Source organism: Anoplopoma fimbria, chromosome 10 (genome assembly GCF_027596085.1).
Source record: "Anoplopoma fimbria isolate UVic2021 breed Golden Eagle Sablefish chromosome 10, Afim_UVic_2022, whole genome shotgun sequence".
Classification (NCBI taxonomy): Eukaryota; Metazoa; Chordata; class Actinopteri; order Perciformes; family Anoplopomatidae; genus Anoplopoma; species Anoplopoma fimbria.
Genome location: NC_072458.1, coordinates 9,029,970 through 9,052,345, shown reverse-complemented (window position 1 = coordinate 9,052,345; position 22,376 = coordinate 9,029,970). Strand labels below are relative to the sequence as shown.

Below are 22,376 nucleotides of genomic sequence, written 5' to 3'. Positions count from 1 at the left end.
CGGTAATGTCAGAAATGTACCATATCCTGCACGCTGAAGGTGAAACGTGTTCTTCACCCAACAATATTACAGGTCATTGCCCACACTAATTATTTCCTGGATTACACATTTACAAAAGATGATGTTCCAGGAAGGGAGGTTTCCTGCTCTGTAAAAAATAAACTAAAACTGCACTTCCTCTTGAGATTGTGCTATTTCAGAACACAGTTGGTACAAATATAGGTCGTCAGTCAGTCCAGATAGGGAGCGTAAAGCATCACTGTATGTTAACCTAATCTCTCAGAGGGGCCTCAGAGAGGCTGATCATTATTTAAGATGGCTGTGCCTCCCTACCTGCTAGCTCTTCCTTTTTCCCTGACAGTTATGAGGCGTACGTACCCTGTTAAAAAGCGCTGCGGTTCAGAGGTTGCCATAGTGAGGACCATATCACTGCAATGAAAACATCTGGCATACAAATCCCTGGTTTGTTCTCATGAGGACCAGCAGAGACTGAGGAGGCCAAAAAGGCTCTTGTGTTTAGATATCCGGCAAAGGAAGTGTATAAAACACCAGAGGAAGATGTTAACTCTGCTGTCAGAAAGATACAGCGCACAAGGAGCAAAAAAAGGGAAGGGAGTGAGGTATTAGCAGATCGACTGAGGTACAAACAGCCTGGAGTACATATTTAAAGGGGTCTCCAGTCTTATTTCACTAGACGGAGGCAAACGAGCTGATTCTGTTTGACTGCTAACTTCAAAATGAATCTGTGAAGAGTGCGCGGGTACTGCTCGCAAATTAGCCCGGGAGACATTTTGTATCTATGTCACACATCGAGCAGAGAGAGAGAGAGGGATGCGGATGGATGCTCCCTCTACTGAGAGGACGGTTTGATGGTAATCACATCCCTGGTTTTTCCTCCCTCTTCTATCTCGTCTACCATTCTCAGTTTTGACTTCCTTCGGCTGTCGAGCTCCTCAGGAAGAAGGCAGCCATCTGCTATGAATCACACCGTGCGCCGAATCAAATGTAGCAACACAGACTTGAAGCAGTGTAAACACCGGCATACGCAAATGATGGCGGCAGTCGCTGGCGGAGACAAAGACGTTCCCTTAGAGCTAAGCGTTGACTCCTGTGAAAAGTACACATCCAAGAGAACGCACACAGGATAACAAAGCATGAAAGTTAAACAAACTTCAACGCTGCATGTCAAATATTTTGACATGCAGCATTCACGAAAAAAAGTGAAATAAAAGAATCGCAAATAAATCACAATAATTACCCGTGACAGTCAGAAAAAGCTAAGACGGAGCCGACAAGACGTTCCGGGGAGAGCGTCTTGAAATGCTGTCAGAGAGAAAGGTCGCCACCTTGATCGTGGCACGCGATAACTCGGGGACAACAGCGCTGAGATAACCCACGAGATAACGCAAGGATAAAACCAGAGACGGCAGCGAGATAACCCTCACACGTACACACAACCCTCAAGACGCCACGGAGAATGCGGAGATAACACTGAAAACAATGCCGTGGTATCACAGGCAAAGCGCATCAAACCAGCGCGGGGGCCAAACATCAAACATACGGTAAGTGAAGGAGACGGAACAACAGCTTGGAGTGGAGGAATGAGAAACGGCGACGGATGTAACAAAGAGGAATGGAGATAAGAGGGCCAGCAGAAAAAAATGAAAAATAGGATGATACGACGAACCAGCATGCAGACGCATAACTGACATCACAACGCAATGCAGACAAAATATTGATACTGCGTGGAGTCACAAAAAGGGCAGCAGAGAATCAAGTGACTAATAGATGAGAGTTGATGTGAATTAATGTGCGGAGGAAGAGCAAAATTGCACAACAGACTCTCTACAAAGGCATTCTCAAACAAACCGCTTTATCATTAGGTAAGAAAAACTATGACTTAGTTTTTAAAAAGAAAAGGGCTAGAGAGCAAAGTTGTTAGTTTCTTCTGTCTTCTAGAAAAAAACAAAACGAGGAGTTGGGTTTTTCGAATGTGCTGATGCTTTGTTTTTGATGTAAAAAGACTTTGGAGGAGAGGCTGCAATGATGTGAAATCACCTCAGAGGAGGCTATGACGCCCGTGTGCCATACATCTACCTGTCTGCTCTTAGTTTCTCCTTCTGAACTGCTGACCATCTCGTTCTCCATCCAGACCCTGGAGGAAGAGCTGCGCAGGTAAAAGATCCTCCATGCCAGCCTTCTTTAAGCTCAACTCTTTCTGTCTCCTATACTTAGCAGCAGTTTCCTTCCCTCTCCAGTCTCAGTGTGTGTGCACATACAGTACATGTGTGTCCTGAGATCTTGAGGCCTAGGCCCCTATCTGAGCTTAGATAAACTACACTGGCCGTGACTTTATAGACCTCTGAGACCAGGCAGAGATCCCCTCCTGTGTCTCAGCAGAGCGACAAAGCATTTTCTTCTACTCGTTATCTCTTTGACATGCAATAAAGTCGAACAGAAAAAATAATGCACATCATACCTCGAAAAAAAAAAAGAACATTTCGCACCATCAAGCGTGTTTGATATTTTGTCGTCTCCGTTTCCATCTCTGCCGGTCTTAATCTATCTCTTGCACGGCCGTGTCCACACACTCACACATTTGCACACACAGGGACTCGCGGGAGCAGTGTCAGTGAGATGAAAAGGATGAAAAGGGACCCTGATACTCTGGCTTTGCTCTTCCTCATTAGGCAGAGAGAGGCACTGTGTTGGTGTCAGAGAGCTAGTTCATCAACCCTCAGCAGGACGGAGCCCTGATCTGATCTGCCCTGCTCTGCCTGGACTCACTGCAGACCACTCATGTATGATTGAAGCCGCTGCAAATGGAAACGGTCGGTGTGATTTAACATGACAAGCCCGTAGAATTCTCTGAAGAGGGTGATGGGGGTGCATTAGAGAAAAGGATGGTAGAGATGGAAGGAAAGAGGGGGGAGTGGTAATAAAGGAAAGTTGTAGTTAATGATATGAGGACAGCTGGCTAAAAGGGAAGGAACTGATAGTATGTATTTGAAAAGAAGCTATTAAGTGAATAAAAGATCTATAATATGAGCTGGAAACCAATCTTATCACCTTGTTTTTTTTTTGCTAGGAAACACATTCATTATATATATACTCAGAAATAAGAGTACTAACATTGTACTTTCTTTTACAAATGCATGTACTACAAACAAAAGTACATTGTGATATTTCCAAAGGTCCTGGTTCCAAAAGTAAAACTCTCATTCATTGTTTCTTTTGACAATGTCTAAGTCATCAGATTAAAACATTCAAACTGCAGAAAATATCTGTTTTGTTTTTTTACTTTAAGTTGAGTCAAATGGACCTTGGTCACTGTGCTTAAAATACTGTTTCATACACTGCTAACAGTGTGTTGAAACTAAAGACAACAGTGTTAAGAAAACTAAATCAATTCTCTTTTAAATTCTGGGTTGATTGTGGAGGAATTAAGAAAAATTGGCGCCATTTTTTTGTCCTCGACTGTACGAGAAAGCCTTTTTAATTCCCTTCCTCTGACTGGCTTCTCTTCAATGGCAACAGTGTCACAGGCTCATGGGTAATTTAGCATTTAGACATGTCTGCCATGCAAAAATTAATTACAGAAAATCTCCGAAACAAAGTACAAAAAAAAGAAATGGTGAACCTGACATTTATAAGATCGTTGACCTAGAGTGTTTTTTTTTTTTTTTAAGTAAAACTGAGTATAGAAAGTACTGAAATGGGAATAGAGATTTTGGAAAACAGCTCCTCCCACTTTTCAACTGTATTGAAGTGCAGCAATGTCTGGCAGAGCTCTAAGTGTGAGCGCTGTTACAGGCTCATATCTGCTGCAGCCCTCAGAACTACCATTAAATATGATCTATGTGCAGCGACTCTCAGTGAGATGGGAATGTGGACTCACACAAGCGTGCGACTGGATGTAAGCGGTGGCTTAAAGTTGGCGTACAGACTTGTGCCGCTGCAGTAGAAGGGCTGCATTAATCAAATGAAATTTTCTGGTGAATTAAAGATGCGTTTAAGGCCCTATGATTTAGTCACTTGTGTGTGTGGAAACATCATACCATTACAAAGTGCTGCCACTGCAAATGTGTAGTTTATTCCTTACATGTGTAGTTCTCAAAGTGGCATTTATCCATGACACTTGATTTGGAAGCAAATATATCAATGTAATAAGGACAGGAACTGTATGTGTTAGTTTCATCTCAATAAAAACATCTGATACTTTGTGAAGCATGAGAAAGCATCTGTTCTTGTCTCACTGAATTCTATTGGCTTTTTTGCAGGCTTTTTACAACGTCTGCCATCTTTTTTCACTTTAGTGCTGTCACTGTTGCTTTTGGGTTTGCCCTGTCCTCTTAATATTTTTTCACCAATTTTGATGTCTTGAACTCTCACATCCCTAGTACCAGCGATCATGCACAGAACAAACACATTTTTGATATACTAGATAAAAAAAAGTGCATTTATATAGAATATTTTTGTTTCTCTGTTTGCTACCTTTGGACACTTTTAGAAAATAAGAGAACAGCCACTGTACCGAGTGATTATGCAGTGTGTGCAATCTGCTACTAAAACTATATCTGTCAAATCAGTGCCTCAAATCTGCCAACATGCTGCCAGATAGTGCCAATCTTGCAGTTTTAGATAAGTAAAATGATTAAATGAATAAAAAAGTAAAAAAGCATAGTGACCCTGGTGTTGCAAAGTGGATCATAAAAATAAAACACAACTATTCTAAAGCATATTGATTGTCATTTGCTGTGTGAAAGCTTGCAGTGAGAGGAGTGAAAATATTCATCACTGCTGCATTTATGCATGCATTCTCATACATGTCATATGCTTTGTGATACCACATCTTTGCACATAATGTAATGATTTACTGTTTCTTTGATACCATCTATATGTGTGGGTGAGAGCAGGTGTGCCTTTGTCTTGCATGTGTTATTTGGAGCCACTAGCTATACACCTGGTGCTTCCCAGTTACTGATGGATGCACCATCTTGTTTAGTATTAAGGTGGAAAAGGCAGGTTTCTGAGACAAGATATACGAGCGCAGCGTAAAGAAGCTGACAACAAAATATAGTTCATGAGCAGCACTCAAGGTAAAATTATACTTCTTCAGGGGATAGAAGGTAAGTAGCCTTGAAGTAGAATTTCTGACACATAAAACGCAATGAAAGAAAAGGTGCTCAGTGCGCTCGCTTTATGTGCATCCACATCCTGCTCTCGTAGCGCTGAGTGCCGAGAGGCCCGGTGTGGTTGTTGAGTTTGAACATCACTAACGTGCGCAGTGAGAGCACTGTATAGCAGAGCTAAGTACGCATGGATGGAGGGATGGATGGAGAGATGGCGGGATGCAGGGAGGACCGGGGGGTGCCTGGCTTTGAGGAATCTAATCCCCGAGTTAATTGGTATGACTGATGAAGACAAATTGAAATGGGTCAGCTGAATCAGGGAGGAGAGGAAGGGTGAATGTGTACGGTGCACACGTAAAGCATATAAACACGAGCACACGGGTGCGTCCAGTAGATAGCTGTGTGAGTGAGCTGACTGTGGAGAGGATTGCTGTTCACCGAAATCTGGAAATGAACTCGCTCCGGTTACAGAATGCACCAAAACCCCTCTTGGTGAAAGCTTTTCCTCAACCCCGAAGCTGCACCATTTTTCCAACGCTCCCGTCTATTCACAGGTGGTCTTCTTGGAGGCATGCAGAGTAACCAAATGCAAAGCGTTTCACCTCTTCTGTGTGTGTGTGTGTCTGTGTGTGTGTGTGTGTGTGTGTGTGTGTGTGTGTGTGTGTGTGTGTGTGTGTGTGTGTGTGTGTGTGTGTGTGTGTCAGTGTGGAACGCCGTCCCTGGCGGGCCCCGCTAATTGAGCCAGATCAATTCACGGAGACGGCGAGCAGGTTGGCACAGTTGCCACATCAAAGGCATTCTAATAACTGCACACTGTGGCCATTACAGAGCCTGAAAAAGAAAGGAAAAAAAAGAGCCACATTTATGTTTGCTTCAAAAGCAAGCATGGCAGCGGCGAATGTACCCAGAATTCCACGCCTTTCGCTGATCTTTTTCAACACTGCAATTTCGACACATGGCTATTTTGGAGCACATTTTTGGGAACAGAACAGAGAGTTTTCACACATACATAAATACAACCACTCTAAATTGTGCGTTAATTAGATTCTTTTTTTTTTTTTTGCTGCTACAGTGGAAACCAATAACACCACATGCAAAAAGAGCCTTACATTGCAGTAATACCCACATGATTCCTCTGTTTTACGCAGCAGCAGTCTACTCTGCATCCACTGCAGGATTAGTAATGCGGATACTGTCTAATGCCAATTATCCCTGTCCGTCCTCTTCCTCATAAGTGATAAGTTTGTAACTTTGTTCATTAGTGCTGGCCTCTCTCCTGCTGTCTCCCTCTCAACTTCATATTTCTCACACTCTTTCCCTACCTTTTTTGGCTTCCATCTGTTTTTTATGTGTGTTTTTTTCCCCACTTCATCTCTCACTGATTTCTACTTAGCCTCCGTTTCTCACTCCCCCTCTCATGCTCGCAGCTCGGTGGGCACGTCTCTGCACTGCTCGGCGAAATAATTTACCGCACGCAGAGCTCCTAGCGGATGATTGAAGCGTAATTAGACGGCGGAGACAGCGGAAGCCAGCAGAGGTGCTCGGGAGCCGGCGCTCGTCAGATGGTCCGTCTCACTCTCACTGGCTTTGCCCTTCAAAACTATCACTTCTGCGGTGAGAGCAGGGGAGGGGACTGTGTGCTCAGCCCTGGTGCAGCTACGAAATGACACATTGGCAAGTGATTGTATCTTCTTTTTTTTTTTTTTTTCTTCACAAGTGAGATTATCTGCACTGCACTGCAGATATTTCCACGGGTATCAACCTTTTCCTTCAATTGTGTCCATGTACATTTCTTTATGAAGGGCAAAACAAAAAAAGTTGCCTCTGAGGCCTGTTGAAACAACACTGAAAAAACGGCGTAAACTCAATGTAAAAAATTGAAATATCTTTAAACTGACAAGCTTATCTGCTGATTTATTGAAAAGAATATCAAACAAAAAGCAAGCACGCTCAGCTAAGGGAATAGGGAATCAACAAGATGCCGGAGGAGCATCATTATACAGTCAGGGAGATGAGGATAGGAGAGAAACATGCAGCTATATGTAGGGAATGTATGATTAGCTTTATGCTACACAGTCTCTGAAAGCTATGCTGTCACCATGGCACAGTGTATGAAGCTACGAGTGCTTGCTAACGGATAAAACTATAAGTGACCGAGCGAAAGGAGTGATGCATGCACACTATATGCCTACGTGTTGACGAGCATCTTTGGGATACTTGCACGCTGTATTCCAGTTAGGAGGGAAACGAGCTGCTGCAAGTGACTATAATCACGAGGACGCCCTTGTGGATGGCAGCTTCGGGGGGAAAGTGCTGATCGCCACACTGTGCTCTGACACCATATGCTTCGCGAACAAACACTGCGGCGGATGTCAGAGGGGAAAATGGCACCGCGTTCAAGGTGGCTGAACATCGAACGGGGAGGTGAGTGATGCTGCTGAGTGAGCACCTGTATCCCCAAAAGTCTGTCCAATTATCCTGCTGTATTCACGATACAATGCATCCATCCCCCCTTACACATTTCCACAGATTAAACCAATGCTTCGGGGGGTGGGAGGTGGGGGGTGGGGCTTCGCTAGGCTAGCTGCCGTCAGCAACCAACTGTAACGGCTGTCAGCCATCCCCCTTTGATCATCGCCCAGAGGTCACCCTATGTTGAGCCGCACTGTGGGGTCCCGGGTGTCAACGGAGCTAAGGCGTCAGAGGAGTCACCTTTAAAGGATAATAAGGAGACTGCTGACTGACTGCAGACCACCCAGAGGGGGGATCCGTGCTTCTTTGCATGAATATAAATGTAATATTGACAGGAAATCTTCCCCAGGAGAGAGGAGGAAAGGAAAAGACAAGCCGGGGAGACGGAGCAAGTGAAAGGCAGTGAGAATAAATGAGAGGGTGCAGGAGGACTGAACACTCCGGTTGGCTTCACACCGTTTAACCGTCTGAAGCATCCGCCGGTGACTACTGGTTGATGGGTCTGTGTGAGCATCGTGTTATCGTAAACATTTGGGATTCACTTCATGGAGGCACTTTAATGATGCTTTTAGCATAATTTCCCTACTGTAATGTGAAGTGAAGGGCAAGCAGCGCCCTTTTGTCTGCCTGTAGCTTCTATGAACCGTATAAATATCGGCCATTGGAACCAGAAGGCACATTGCACTGAGCCTCCGCCGCTTCAAAGCAAGGCATTGACAATCTCTAAAATCAATATCACCATCAAGTAACAATAGGCATTGTATTTGTGTAAAATTGTGTGAAATGTTACTAATTTTATGATTTTCTTCTTTTTTTTTCTGTACAAAATAATATAAAAACTACACTGGAAGGAAACCGCATTTGACATGCCAGGAAACAAAAATAGAAACCAGGAAGGAATTTTACCTTTGAAGGATAAAACATTAAAACAACACAACCCACATGCATCTTCACAACATCATAGAATTTCTGGTCGGATCCAAAGGTGTCAGCTTCCAGCTTATGTTGGCCCTAATGTGTGTAACATCAAAGCAGGGTGTACATTGTCAGAATCCATATGATGTTGGAGTTGTTTTGCTAATTCTTGGCTCTCCACACAGAGAGAAGAAGAAAAAAAAAAACAAGTAGAAAAGGACAGCTTTGTTTTCATCCGGGCTGTTATCAGCCGAAAGCCGACTGCAGCGAGAATAGGGAGGGATGATTTCCATAAAGACTGGCTGTTGTCTGAAAGCAAGCAGCTGTCAGGCGGAATTACCTCTCCGACACAGACACCACAATCGAGGGCACCCTTCCCATAATTCAGTCTGATTGGCTCAAGGGGAAAATGGCAGCCTGCGGAGAGTGAGGCGAGCGGCTGGTTGACAGGTTTGCATCTGCGGAGCTAGACGCGGCGTTTACCTGTTATCATTCTGTCTGCTCAACGTGTCAGCTTTCACAGTTCGGAAAGCTACCCGAACAAAGTGACATGGAGAATGGAGTCCACGCTGAGAGGAGGCAACTGCGGGCCTATACTTAGTATCTCTCTCACACACACACACACACACGTTTTTGTTAAATGCATGGATTATGTTTTTTAGATACACTGATGTCTTGACCTATTATCCTGCCATATATACATTAGTAGACCAAATAGTCGCTTTTATGGAACCTTAGTTTAAAAATAGTTACATTAATGGTTCAAATTAAAGGGGGGGCTTACTCCCCTAACTATGACTTGGACCCCCTGATCTCCCCAGGTGACTTAAACATCCTCCCGATCATTGTATGATTCACACTCTGGTTACATTCTATAGTACATTTTGGTTAGTATTTGTTTGCCTTTTTCCCCAAAGGCTTGATGAGAAGGTCAATGCCACTCGTTTGTTTTGGCTCCAAGTATGGGGCTCGGTCTGAGAGGCTATTAGCTTAGCTTAGCATAAAGACTAGAAAGAGGTCGAGACAGCTAACCTGGCTCTCTCCAAAGTTCAAAAATACACCAAACAAGCAAACAAGCATCTTACAAACAGTAACACAATCTTATTTGTTTAATCTTCTAGCATCCAGTCTTTATGCTAAGCTAGGATAATCACCTCCTGGCTCTATAGGCAGGAGAGCCTATAGAGCCAGGAGATAGACCTATCTATATTTTCATCCAACTTTTGTGTTTAGAAAGTGAATAAACATTTCATCGAAAATGTCAAACTAAACTATTAATATAGGGCCATACCTATTTCCAGCCAAATCCTGATTTTTTAGTAAACCTATTTCTTGAAAACTGCGACTGTAGTCTGGAAGAAAGTAAAAAAAATGTAATAAATTCCCCCCAAACATAATTGAGAATGCAGATTAATTGTATTGAATGTGATCTTGAAGGAGAGGTAACATGACCAAAATCAAAAAAGTCTCAAATGTTTATTTGGTTGTGTGATTGTACACAAAAAATAAAATCCATGTGTACTGTATACAAGCAGACTCGCACACGGATGTACACTCAAATACACACATGTACTCCACACCTATGCTAAGTGCTCTTATCTGTGACTTGTGTAGAGGTGAGTGACAGGAAGGGAGGTGCAGGGGGGAAGTGTCCTTTAGGTATCTTAATTATGGCTCCTCTCCTCCCTCTCGCTGTCACCGTCCCCGGGGGAGGGCAAGACAAAAGGAAGGCAATGTTTCATCTCTGCTGCCTTGGTATTTCAAATTCCAAGGGGAGTAAGAGGAGAGAGACAGCGGGGTGTTACATTGGAGGAAGAAGAGGAAATCAAGTGACGCTTCCCTCTTCCCCTTCGGTTTCTCTCTTCTTGCCTCCTTTGCAGCTGTGCTTAAAATAAGGCACCTTAATAAAAGCGCTTTAATGGCGTCAAGGCAGGAAAAAAAGGCGCAACTTGATTACCGTGACGGTTTTATTTAATGAGCTCAAAGCCTCTGGCTCCGACTTGCTATTCGTTTATTACTTTGTTGTGGAGAGATATATGTGACAAAATGGAGCTGGGAGAGTGAGGGAATGAGGCTGAATGCTCTTATTGTGGGAGTCGTCTGCGGTGTTGGCAATCGTCTTTGCGATTTACACCTTCCTCGAAGCGCACCTGGGTTTTTTCATCCGGCCCCACCGGGGGAACGCCGCTCCGCCATGACGGAGGGGAGGGTGTCAGAGACACCTTGGCAGGTAGGCAGACACAAATACTGCCTGCTGTTAATTATTGATGGGAATAAATTGCACTCATTGGATATCTGGCAGGGGAACACACGGTGGATGTGAATACAAATGTGTCGAACGAATGTGAGAGAAAACGGCGGTGAGGGGGTTAGAGAGAATGAAGAGGGGGCAAGGTGGGGGGTGCCGATAGAGTGATGGGAGTGATACCTGGTAAAGAGACATCAGAGAGATGGAGAGGGAGTCTATAAAAGCAAACTACTCCTTAATGTCTCTCACAAGTGTGATAAAAGCACAGAGCTGTGGCACAGAATGCTGGCCTTTCTATTTGTGTGAACAGAACAATGGAACATAACAAAAAAAAAATATTAAACACAAATGCTAATAGGAAATGATTTTGTGAATGTGCCCACACACGCACACCAATGCAAACAAATATCCTTAAAAAGGTCAGCTCTTTAGATTTGGGACACCTCTCTCATGAACATATTGACTGAGAGAAGGGGAACAATGCAAAGCAGGGCTGTTAAAATGAGCCGGGCAAAGAGCACGGGCGTCTTATCTGTATTCTGAGAGCCCGGCCTCTTATAAATATTGGAAGAAGGACACTGGTGGGGAGAGGAAACGGCCAAATGGTGCATTTGAGAAATGGCACACCTGAGCACCGCACGGAATATCATCTCCTCCTGTCAGATCTCATCCCATTTGATCAAAATAATTGCCACCTTCATCGTTATCATCAATTCTGTCATCTGCGCTGGAGCCATGGCCATTCCCCGTCTCATCGGGGCTTCTTTGGCTTGAAGGGGGGGGATCAGATCAAATGCTGAGAAAATCACTCATAGTCATCAGCATATTCATTGCTTTAATGCTACTGACATTTTGCCCACCTATTTAAATATTCTGACAGCAGCGAATCCTGGGCCGGTACAGAAATAGCCCGGTTTAGCCATGTGACTCGTCTATCATAGATGTCCGGAGAGAGAGCCCCGCTGTGCTTAAAATCTGTGATGAGTTCCTCTACATCAGCAAGGGAATGAAAGATTTAGAAAAGACAGATGAGGATAGGACAGCTGCTAGCCTAGACTGAGGGTCGACATGCATTTATAATATAATAGAACTGATGTTCTTTTGGGGACGGCCAAATATGCATGAATCAACATTCAGTCCCAATCTTAATATCCGGTACAAGATTGTGAGGTTAAATGGTGAATAAGCACACAACCCCGCCAGTGTGTTCTTACTCAAAGCCACGCCTCTCCATGTGTGTCTATGTCTGTCAACCTGGCTCCGTTGTGCAACTCACTGGGGCCCTCTTTGTACTGAACTCAAACAGCTTGTCTCATCTGCTTCCACTTTAGCGGGCTAATAATGCTGCACAACACGGGACAAGCGGCTGGTCAGAACTCAGTTACAGCCGGGCCAGCCTACATGCTGGCATCCGAGTTTAGTTTGCTGCAGAACAATGCCACGGACGCACATGCTCCCAAACATGACCGAGTCCACGTGACCACTTGAAACAAGGGACCACATGTGCAGAACAAAGTCTCGATGCTGGATCGTATGAGACCGCAGCTTTGCCCAGTCACAGAGTGCCGGTAAGATAGAACAGAGCCCAACGTGCACCGCAGTCGCCTCCCAACTTGTCATATAGCCGTACAAACGCAGTTACAGGCCCACATTTAAGAGTCTTCTTGTATTAGAGTGAACGAGGTGGTCATTAAACAGCAAAGCGCTGCAGGAAAATTAGTTTCTATAAAAGTGTGTTTATGGACAAAACCAGTTTTGGGGAGCTTTTACATACATCAAAGTCTATGAAGTGTGTTAAGTGTACAGTATTAAATCCCCGGAGGGGGGTGACACACGCAACAAAGGTGCTGATGATAATGCAGGAGGAAGAGGCGGCGCTAAGTTGTTTTTAAACACTCCTTACCTTGGCCATTTGGGCCTGCACCCCGGTGGCTTTGAGAGACGACACGGCCTTCTGTGCTGCAGCTGGGCTGTCAAAATCCACAAAGCCATAGCCTGGAGAGAGAAAGAAAAGAAAAGGAGGGAGGGAGGGAGGGAGAAAGAAAGTCAGGCATTAGTAAAGACGAAATGAAGGCCGATGATAACAAGGAGAATGACAGGCGCTTGGTAATTGTAGCAGTAATAGGTTGGTAACATGACTACAGAGGCTGCCAGTTCTCATATCTGGTGAGCACTACATTGTTTGATAATTAGCGACACTGACGTTCATAGGGGGATGCTATGCATCTTAATTAGTAGCATGGATGAGTGGTTTAGTAATAACAAACCCCGGCACCCTGCCCACCTCCACCTCCACACACACATACACGCACATACGCAAACACACACGCACACAGAGAAGCACTGAGTATCGTGCAAATCAAGAAGATAGATCTGTTCAATGTACACTGTTCTTACTTGTAGTTTAATGAGAACTGTAGTTTAATGAGAACGCAGAGAGGCGCGTCGATTAATTCCTCACATAGTTTTCGTACTTGTTCAGCCTTTTGATTTTCAGAGGCTGTGAAGTTGGCCGGCCCACATCATGTTCCTGAACACCCGGCATATTTAACATAGCCTCATTTCACAGCCTCTGTAATCCCCTCCTCGGTAACAAATCTCTCAAAGGTCGACAGCGTGCACCAGAGATGCTGCCGTCTCTGTTACATAAACACTTATATTTCTCAAACGGAGCCTTTCTGTCCACCTGCTTACCGTATTTGTCCCTCTCCGTCTCCTAAACCCTCCCTCTCTCAACGCCTCTCCCCCTTATATTTTTTCTGACATTAACAGCCACCGGCCCCCATCTGGAAATCCATCACTGGAGGAAAGCGGAAGGGAATGAAATCTGCGGCTGTGATTTATGAGTTATTGTGATCCCGACGTTCCCCGGGATGTATCGGAGACGGGGGTCACGTCTGTGTTAATTAAAATTTGGTAGCGGATTAAAAGCAGTCAATGGGTGCCCTATGATCCACTGTTTCAGAGAGAAAGTGTAATTAGAAAAGGATAATGGGTGTGAGGCGGGAGGGGGACTGGCTGCTGCGGTTGCCCCATCATGTTACGGTCGATTGCGCTCTAACACGCGTGTGAGCACACACATGCACATAACGCCTCACTCTCTCACCATGCGTGTTGTCTCAAAAAAACCCATCTCACTTCTCAGATATTCGAGGTGTGTGTCTGTGTGGTGGTGGTGCTGAGCAGTTGGGGTCATTTTCCTGTCGGATGGCGGCGGAGGAGCGTGGAGTAATGTGAAAATTATAACCTGTGGCGGAAGAGAAATCAAGTGCGAGGACTGATTAATGGCCAGCTGTTAGAGTGGGGCTGGGAGGGGCGGCTCTTTAATTGTGGAAATATGAAGAGCGAGAGCTAAACGATTCAAATGGAGGAGACAGTCAGACAAAAATATACCCTTTCTTTTAAAAATGTATAATCTCTTATAGGAGACCCCGGGTAGACAGTATACCCAACCATTTTATTATACAATTTAATTTAGTATAGTATTGCATTTAATTCATTTCTTTAATACAGTATTTAAAGAAATCACAATTTGAATCACATAAGATCAGCTTATAAAAAGGTATTTTAATTTGGAGGATTGAACAAAATCAGAAACACAAACATATTTTCTGTCTTGCTTTATCTAACCAAGTGAACAGTCTTGTGGATTTTCTTTGGCCAGGTTTTTGAGATTTCTGCCTTCCCCCGAATACAACAGAGACAAACTAAAAGCAGTCTCCCTGTTTCTGTGGATAAAACATCACGCTTTGAACGTTTTTCATAGGACTACAGATGGATGACAAACTACCATCATCACAGATTTGGGCTACCACAAAATGTGCCTTGGCACAGACTGAATAGTCGGTGGAATTCTACTGGAGGAACCAAAATAAAATCCCTCTTTTGGTGTTTTGATGATGGTGGTTGTGGTGAGTGACGTGTAAAGGGCAATCAGTGTGGATAGTGCTTTTTGAAGAATTTTTAACACTCGTTTCCGCAAAACTCCTACTGTCTACAGCATTTAAGTAAGGCCGCCTGTGTCACAAAGAGCTCTGTTTTACACTAGGTATATGCTGAATGAAATCTATCAATCGATAAATAGAAACAATGCCGTTCTTTTTCCGCAAACTCCTCATGGAGCCATCTTGAAATCAGTTTTTGTCCAGTAAATTCATCTCGGTCGGCAGAGGGAAAGTTTTCTGTCCACTCTCCTCTCAGACAGCTGAGGTTTTCAGTGAGGTTGAGATCTGGTGCCTGCCGAGGCTTTAGCATGTGATTCATATCATTGTTGTTCTCACTGAACCGCTCACTGACCCCTCGCATGGAACCCATTTTATGATCAGGGTTGTCCCTTTAATGTGTCACATGTCTGTGTTTCTCTGTTTATAGCAAGGTGGTATAATTGTATTTGGAAAGACATGTTGCTGTTGAATCTCTTAAAGGCAATGGATGCAGAAAACCCAGATATGGATCTTTACAAATATGGGTAAGAAAAACAAAACTACCCGCATGGCTACACACCACAAAAGGTAAGTGCTTTTGTAAAAATGTTATTTGGGTGAGCTAACCCTTCAAACAGAACAGATAAAGCATTCTCCGTAGATCTAAGAACATATTAAAAGCACATCAAGAGAGACACACAGATTGTTACTAGGGTCCTCTGGGTGATGGCTGGTTCTCTTTAATATTCTGAATATACATGGGACCCCCCCAATTACAAATTTAATATTCACCCCACTACCACCTGGAGTGCACTTATCAAACTTTTAGCAGGATGAGGATTTTAGAGAATGCTGACCTATATTCAGACAGCTCTGGATGGATGGAGAGGTGAGGGGGAGGCAGGGAGAAAGAGAGCGAGAGAAAGGGCGGGTACAAAAGAAAGGCAGCGTGAGGGAAGGGGGCTATTTGGAGTCAGCTGAATGCACTGAGGAAGACTGACTTGACACTCGGTTATAGCTGCCTACAGTAATACTTCCAGTTTGCTCTTCCCCTGTGCAGTTACTGTAGCAGATACACACAAAATGATTGCATAATACGGCAGGTTTGAGCCGCAGCCACGGGGTGAAACTGTTAAAGGCTTGTTTTGTTGGGATGAAACATAATAATTGAGAGACATGGAGGCTTTGTGCTTTTATCAGATAGAATGGCTGTGGAGGTTATGGGAGAGTGAGAATCTTTGTATGTGTTTGCGTATATGTGTATGTGTGAGCTTCTCCGCTGTAGGTTTATGCATTCTATTTAGTTACTTAAGATATATTTAGATTAAGGAATTGGTTTGATTTTTTCCCCCACCTTTTTGTTGGTTATGTATCGTTAGCACCTAAGGACAAATGTCCCTTCAATATTCACTATTTGGGAGGACCCACTGTGTTGTTAACACAGTGGGTCTGTCACTGCTCTGTCACTGCAGAATAAATGTGACTTAAATTAATTCTATTTGGTCATTACCAGTTGGACCAAATGTCCATGGGTCAAAACCAATATGCCGGTTTGTTAGCAAAAATTAATTAATTGCACTGCGACTTCAAGTTTTAAACATTATAAGCACAGTAATAACTGTAGTATCGCAATGATTATCCTAAGTCATATGGACATTGTTTAAGGGAATGACACTTACATTTGATTTATTAATACTTTACAAATAATGTAAAAGCTGAGAGACCTGGTAACTCTTCTTTTAATGCCAGCTCACGCTACTTTAGCATCTTTCCCTGCAGTCATTTTAATAACATGTATGGCTGTAACAGTTTTAAACATCCCCACTCAGGTAAAGAGATCCATATAAAAGGAATCAAGTCATATCACACTAAGGTGGTCATTTATCCTTTCACTTGACCTTGTGGTAAGTCATAGGCTGGACAGATGAATAGAGAACTGAAAACTCATATCCCTGAATACAGAAGCACTATTTGATGCAAAAATATGAAACATCCGATAGCAGCCCTTCTTTTTTAATTTGCTGTGATTGAGAAGGTGTCACTCCACCCAAGAGGAGGTGATGTGGAACATTATTGGATCTAGCGTCACCTCATGGATTGAATATTGATTATGACTTCAGCTGTTTTCTGTAATTTACTTCTACTTATTGGATATTTAGATAAAGCTGTTTATGATATCCTCTAGAGAACATGTTACATTTTTGCCATAAATCTATAGTATTTCAGAATATATACAAGCAAAACAATGTATGGAAAATTGAAATATCCATATATGGAATGAGACATATGGGCTCTTGTCATTGAGTGTGAAGCCTTTTGATCGGCTGTAGCTCCAGTCACTGTTGGTTTAAAGTTTTGATTCGCCTAAGGCGTCTTGATTTATCCAGTGTGTACAGAACTATGTTTGTGTGTGTGTGTGTGTGTGTGTGTGTGTGTGTGTGTGTGTGTGTGTGTGTGTGTGTGTGTGTGTGTGTGTGTCTGCAGGTGCATCTACTGTTTTTATGTTGTTTGGTTAGTCATTGAGCAGAAGAAGAAACAGTCCATTGAGTTGTGAAGAAGAAGCGGGTTCAAGAAACGTTACACTCGATTGAAGCCATCCCATCTCACAGTTTTAACACACACACACACACACACACACACACACACACACACACACACACACACACACACACACACACACACACACACACACACACACACACACACACACACACACACACACACACACACACACACACACACACAGACACACTTAGACACAGAGGATTGTGTTTTTGAAGCCAAGTACATGCTGTCCTCCTACTGTATTCAATGCGGGTTCCCATCTTAAGTGGGATGCAGAGGGCAAGGTGTTGCTTTGAAGCCTCTGCAACAACACAAACATCCAATCGATAGCTGTCACTTAAAAGCGGCTCAAAGTGACTGACTGCATACGTGGCCACTGATAATGGTGTGCTGCTGCAAACTAATGTGCACACGGTGGCTCGAGCTCGCGTACACACAACGAGCACACTGGCAGGATGACACAGACACACACACACACACACACACACACACACACACACACACACACACACACACACACACACACACACGCTGTATGTACAGAAACATAGACTGTCTTTCTGAGAGGAATAAAGAGAACATGAGCTGCCATATCATATTTCCTGGTCTGGCTCTAACAGGGAGCCTGTCAAGATAAAAGGACCATCTTCAATCAGTTACTACAGCATGGTGCTATGCTACCACTGCTTCTACTCTACTGCTGGCCCAGTGACTGTGCTCGCATGGATGTTTGTTGTGTGTGTGTGTGTGTGTGTGTGTGTGTGTGTGTGTGTGTGTGTGTGTGTGTGTGTTTGTGTGTGTGAGGCAGGGTGCTCCCTAACGGAGGTGTAGGACTACAGTAGAGATGATGCCACCTTGGGCTACGCTCAGCACAAAAGTCTTCTGTGGAGAGCGGAGATAAGGGACTCATTACAGTGCGTGTATCGACGTATCAATCATCCACGCATCATTCATGCGCCGTCAAATTATGCTAATCCTAATTACTTCTGGGGAAATTACCATTTTTTATCTGCTAATAGTGGGGATTGTTTGGGGTTTCCTTCCCACTATATCCACCGCCATTTTCCCCCAATATTTCCATTTTTCACATTCTAATATTCAGTGCTAATGATCCCATTTTGCACAGCATACAATGGAATAATAATGCCCTAAGTATGAATAATGAATCAACGACAAGTCACGGAGCATTACAATGGCGTACGGGCCAAACAGTGTAATTGTTTACGTCCTTGTGAGTCATCAAGAGGAGGTCTGAAGCTGCTGTTGCACATGGGAGATTAATCATCGTGGTTACACCAATGTTAATTCGTAGTTTGCATGTATAAAAGTAATTATGGTTAATGGAGGAGATAGATGCAGCGCGCCACGGACAAATATGCATAACAATGCCTGTAATATGATTCTTATGATTCATGGTGCAGCAGTAGTACCGCATCACATTCCATCCTACAGTACGTTCATTGTTTAAACCTTGCTCTGCTTTTCTGCTGCCAACATGTGACATTTTTTGAGAGTTAATACTCTAAATAATTTGTCATTTCATTCACTTCTTCAGATTAATTTATAAATATTTTGAGAATTTAGTCATTTATTAAAGAAAAGAGCCAAATATTTAGCAGTTTCTGCTTCTAAAGTGAAAAGTTTAGGGCTGCAGATGACCATTCATTTGTTGATCATTTTAATAATTTAGTTTATAAACCAGTCAGAAAAGAGGCCAAGGGGATTGGAATTAGATTTTGAATATTTATATCAGTTTTTTTGTCTGAACATTTCGAAACCCAAATATATTCAGTTTACAATGATCTACAACAGAGTAAAGCACAAATTATCACAATTGAACAAATATGCAAATATTGGATTTTTTCTGTCAATCAATTAATTGCTTCAGCACTCTAATAATGTTTTTTTTTTCTTTTTTATTATCAATTTAAATATTTTGGGGTTTTGGAGTGTTAAATGGACAAAACAAACCTGAAGCAGTCATCTAGGGCACTGGGAAAATGTGATGAGAAATTTATTTTCTGATTTTTTTTTCTTAACTTACTCAACTACATATTCTATGTGGTCTATGTGGTTATTAAGGGAAAGAAAGTTTTGTCCTCACAGAAACATTTCAAAAAGAAACCTACATACATGAATGAAAAGGAGCTGTTGAAATATTTTATTGCTGGTACATTTATAGATGTCTTTGGTCAGTTTGGGGGTTTGACCAGCATTTCTGCCCTGCAGGAGGGGCGGGTGGTGCTTCTGTGAGGCTGCGGTGAGCTGTGCAAACACTGAGGGGGGGTTTTAAATAGCGAGATGGCATCCATGACTAACTGTGGCCAAGACCAGACCGCCTTGGTCACGCTCCAAACCCAGAGGAGAGCATCCTCGCTGGGACTGCATTCCTCTGTCCTTCTCCATTCATCCTGCACCACCAGTGGCTGACTGATGATACATTTTGTGGCTACCCTCCACTAAACCCTGCACTGGTGTGTGTGTGTGTGTGTGTGTGTGTGTGTGTGTGTGTGTGTGTGTGTGTGTGTGTGTGTGTGTGTGTGTGTGTGTGTGTGTGTGTGTGTGTGTGTGTGTGTTTGAATATGTATGTGGCTGTGTGTATGTGAGGGTAAGTGAGTAAACAGGGGAAGACCATAAATCTATCTTTCAGTTGAAGGTTCTCCCAATGAGAAACATCTGCAAACCGCACACACACATATATATATATATATATATATATATATATATATATTTCTTTTTACTTTGCGTATTCAAATTGTAGCTTTAGGCAAGAGACTTACCACATCGCAGCCGTCACAGCATTAACACCACAGAAGTCAGAAGGTAACACTCAGTAATTCCAAGTCTGAACGATTTTGAAAATATATGTAATATTCTGACGGATATCGCTTGATCATTATTCTCATTTGTCATTGAAAAACATATTAATACTATTAGGTTGTGATTGTTGCAGGCTTTTGTATCAAAGCCTTATGTCTGCAGAATATTTTGTGTAGGCCAGGGCATCTCTGCAGCACCACAATATTTCATTTAAAATGGTATTTTGAAACACGTTTCACCTTTAACAAATTTTGCACATCCAGCAATTTCAAATTGCTTTAGGCAATGTAACGATCAATTGTGCAACCCTAAATAATACCATTAATACTAAAACCTCATATACATGTGACATCCTATGGAATAAAAAAAAGATTTCCATCTGCAACCTCTCCAATCCTGAAGCGTTTGTGCAAAACATGAACCTAAAGTCACATCAGGAGGATCAGCAATAACATGCAAGCACAAACACATGAAATCCCTCTCATGCACCCACGGACTGAAACTCTAGGACGGACTCAAAATTAAGATCCTTGTTTACTGGTCCAGTGTCACCATCCTGCCTTCCTTGCCCTTCGAGACAACACTATTTGTAGTAAAATGACTCACAGAGGCCTCCTCCATATTAGACACAGGCGAGGAGATAGCGCTACAGGCAATTAACTTATCAACCCTGCAGCATGGATTTATAGCTAAAGCATTCGTCTTGGGCTGAAGCAGCCATCCCATTGGCTGTATTGTATTTCTTGTCATCTTCTCTGCAGGTGTAGGAGTGTCCTTGTCAGAGAGCTGCAGTCGGGATGTGCAGAGGGCAAAGAGCCAGGGCTCATGGCCAAAGGGGCCACTGGCAGCTCATTGTGCTGAAGACAAACTGAACAGGAGGTTTGAAAAAAACAAATTACTCATCCAATATCTGTGTAAATGGTTCAGATGAGCTCGGTACAGCAGCGATGCACCTGCAGACTCGAGAAAGATTGGATGGAGGTAAGGGATGAAACTGTTTAACATTCCCGTGACCCTGACGCCTTGTGTCGGCAAATGAAGGGATTCTGTCGTCATAGAGACGCTAGATGGCTTTCATTTAGAAAAATGGAATAGGAAGTGTTGAGTTTAAAATATATATTGACTTTCTTTCATCACTGTGACAAAAACTTAATGTTGCTTTTCTTTAGAAACTAATATCATATTTAGCGGCAAATCACCCAGCAGTAAGTGTCACCATGAAGTAACTATGGTTACACTGAATCAGGGATGAAATGTGAAATCATATGTTAGATTAACATTTTCTAAAGGTGGAATTTTAAAGTATTTCAACATCTGGGTTCACATCTCAGCCTTTCTTTCTTATTCATTTATCTCGTCATAATTATTCTTCCTTTTTTACCCTCGCTCTTTGTTCCTTAATTAATTCCTATCCGTTCACACTCGGCTATAGCATGGCACCATATGGCTTCTACAACACTCCCAGCTATAAATTCAGTGTGACAGTCGAGACACCATTTAAAATATGTGTGTTTTATATGAGGTCTACAGTTATGTTAAAATCCACGATGCTGTGCTAAAACATGGCATCAAGACAAATGGTATCAGAAGCTACCTAGCTTCCAGGAATACAAGATTATCTTCACAGACCTGAAGAGGCATTCAAAAAATGAAGTATTCACACGTTGAAAGAATGTCTCCTCATTGCTGACATCCACTGATGTAAAGTAGCAGAAAAAGATGTCTCCTGAACTGTGCAGATATGCTCTTTATACAGATAACATCTCTGCTCAGCTCCATCAGCATGCTAGCTTAATGGCAAGCGCCGACGTGTTTGGTGCAACATGTGAAGAGCACTCATGAGAGGTTTGAGACCAAAAGGGTGTTAATTACTTGTCAAGAGGTTGTTAAAACGAGACCCGTGGCAAAAAAAAACAACTAAGTGGCTATACAGAATGCAGAACCACCAAAGAACACATGCACACACACACACACACACACACACACACACACACACACACACACACACACACACACACACACACACACACACACACACACACACACACACACACAGACAAACACACACACACACACACACACACTCTCAGGTTAGAATGTCAAACAACCCTGCATAGCTGCTCATTATGGTACCTGTTGATGTGGAAATGCCCCAAGCGGTATAAGCACATTTTGACAAAAATGCAGGTGCAGTCCTTCTTTCACACTTCTCTTTCGCTCCACCTATAGAGTGTCTTAAAATAACTGCACTCCCATCATCCCAGGGGATTTGTACCGTTAGTATTGGTGCTGGGTGCCATC

The 22,376-nt window shown here is 43.0% G+C and overlaps 1 protein-coding gene across 5 annotated transcripts in view; it reads right to left on the bottom strand.

The window, feature by feature from the left end:
- Positions 1–22,376, bottom strand: part of rbms3 (RNA binding motif, single stranded interacting protein) — a 272,652-nt gene that overhangs the window by 112,338 nt on the left and 137,938 nt on the right. For all 5 annotated transcript variants that reach the window (XM_054605449.1, XM_054605451.1, XM_054605450.1 and 2 more), the window contains one exon: positions 12,671–12,762. In XM_054605449.1, the coding sequence (XP_054461424.1) occupies positions 12,671–12,762 (92 nt within the window). The remainder of the gene's footprint in view (positions 1–12,670; positions 12,763–22,376) is intronic.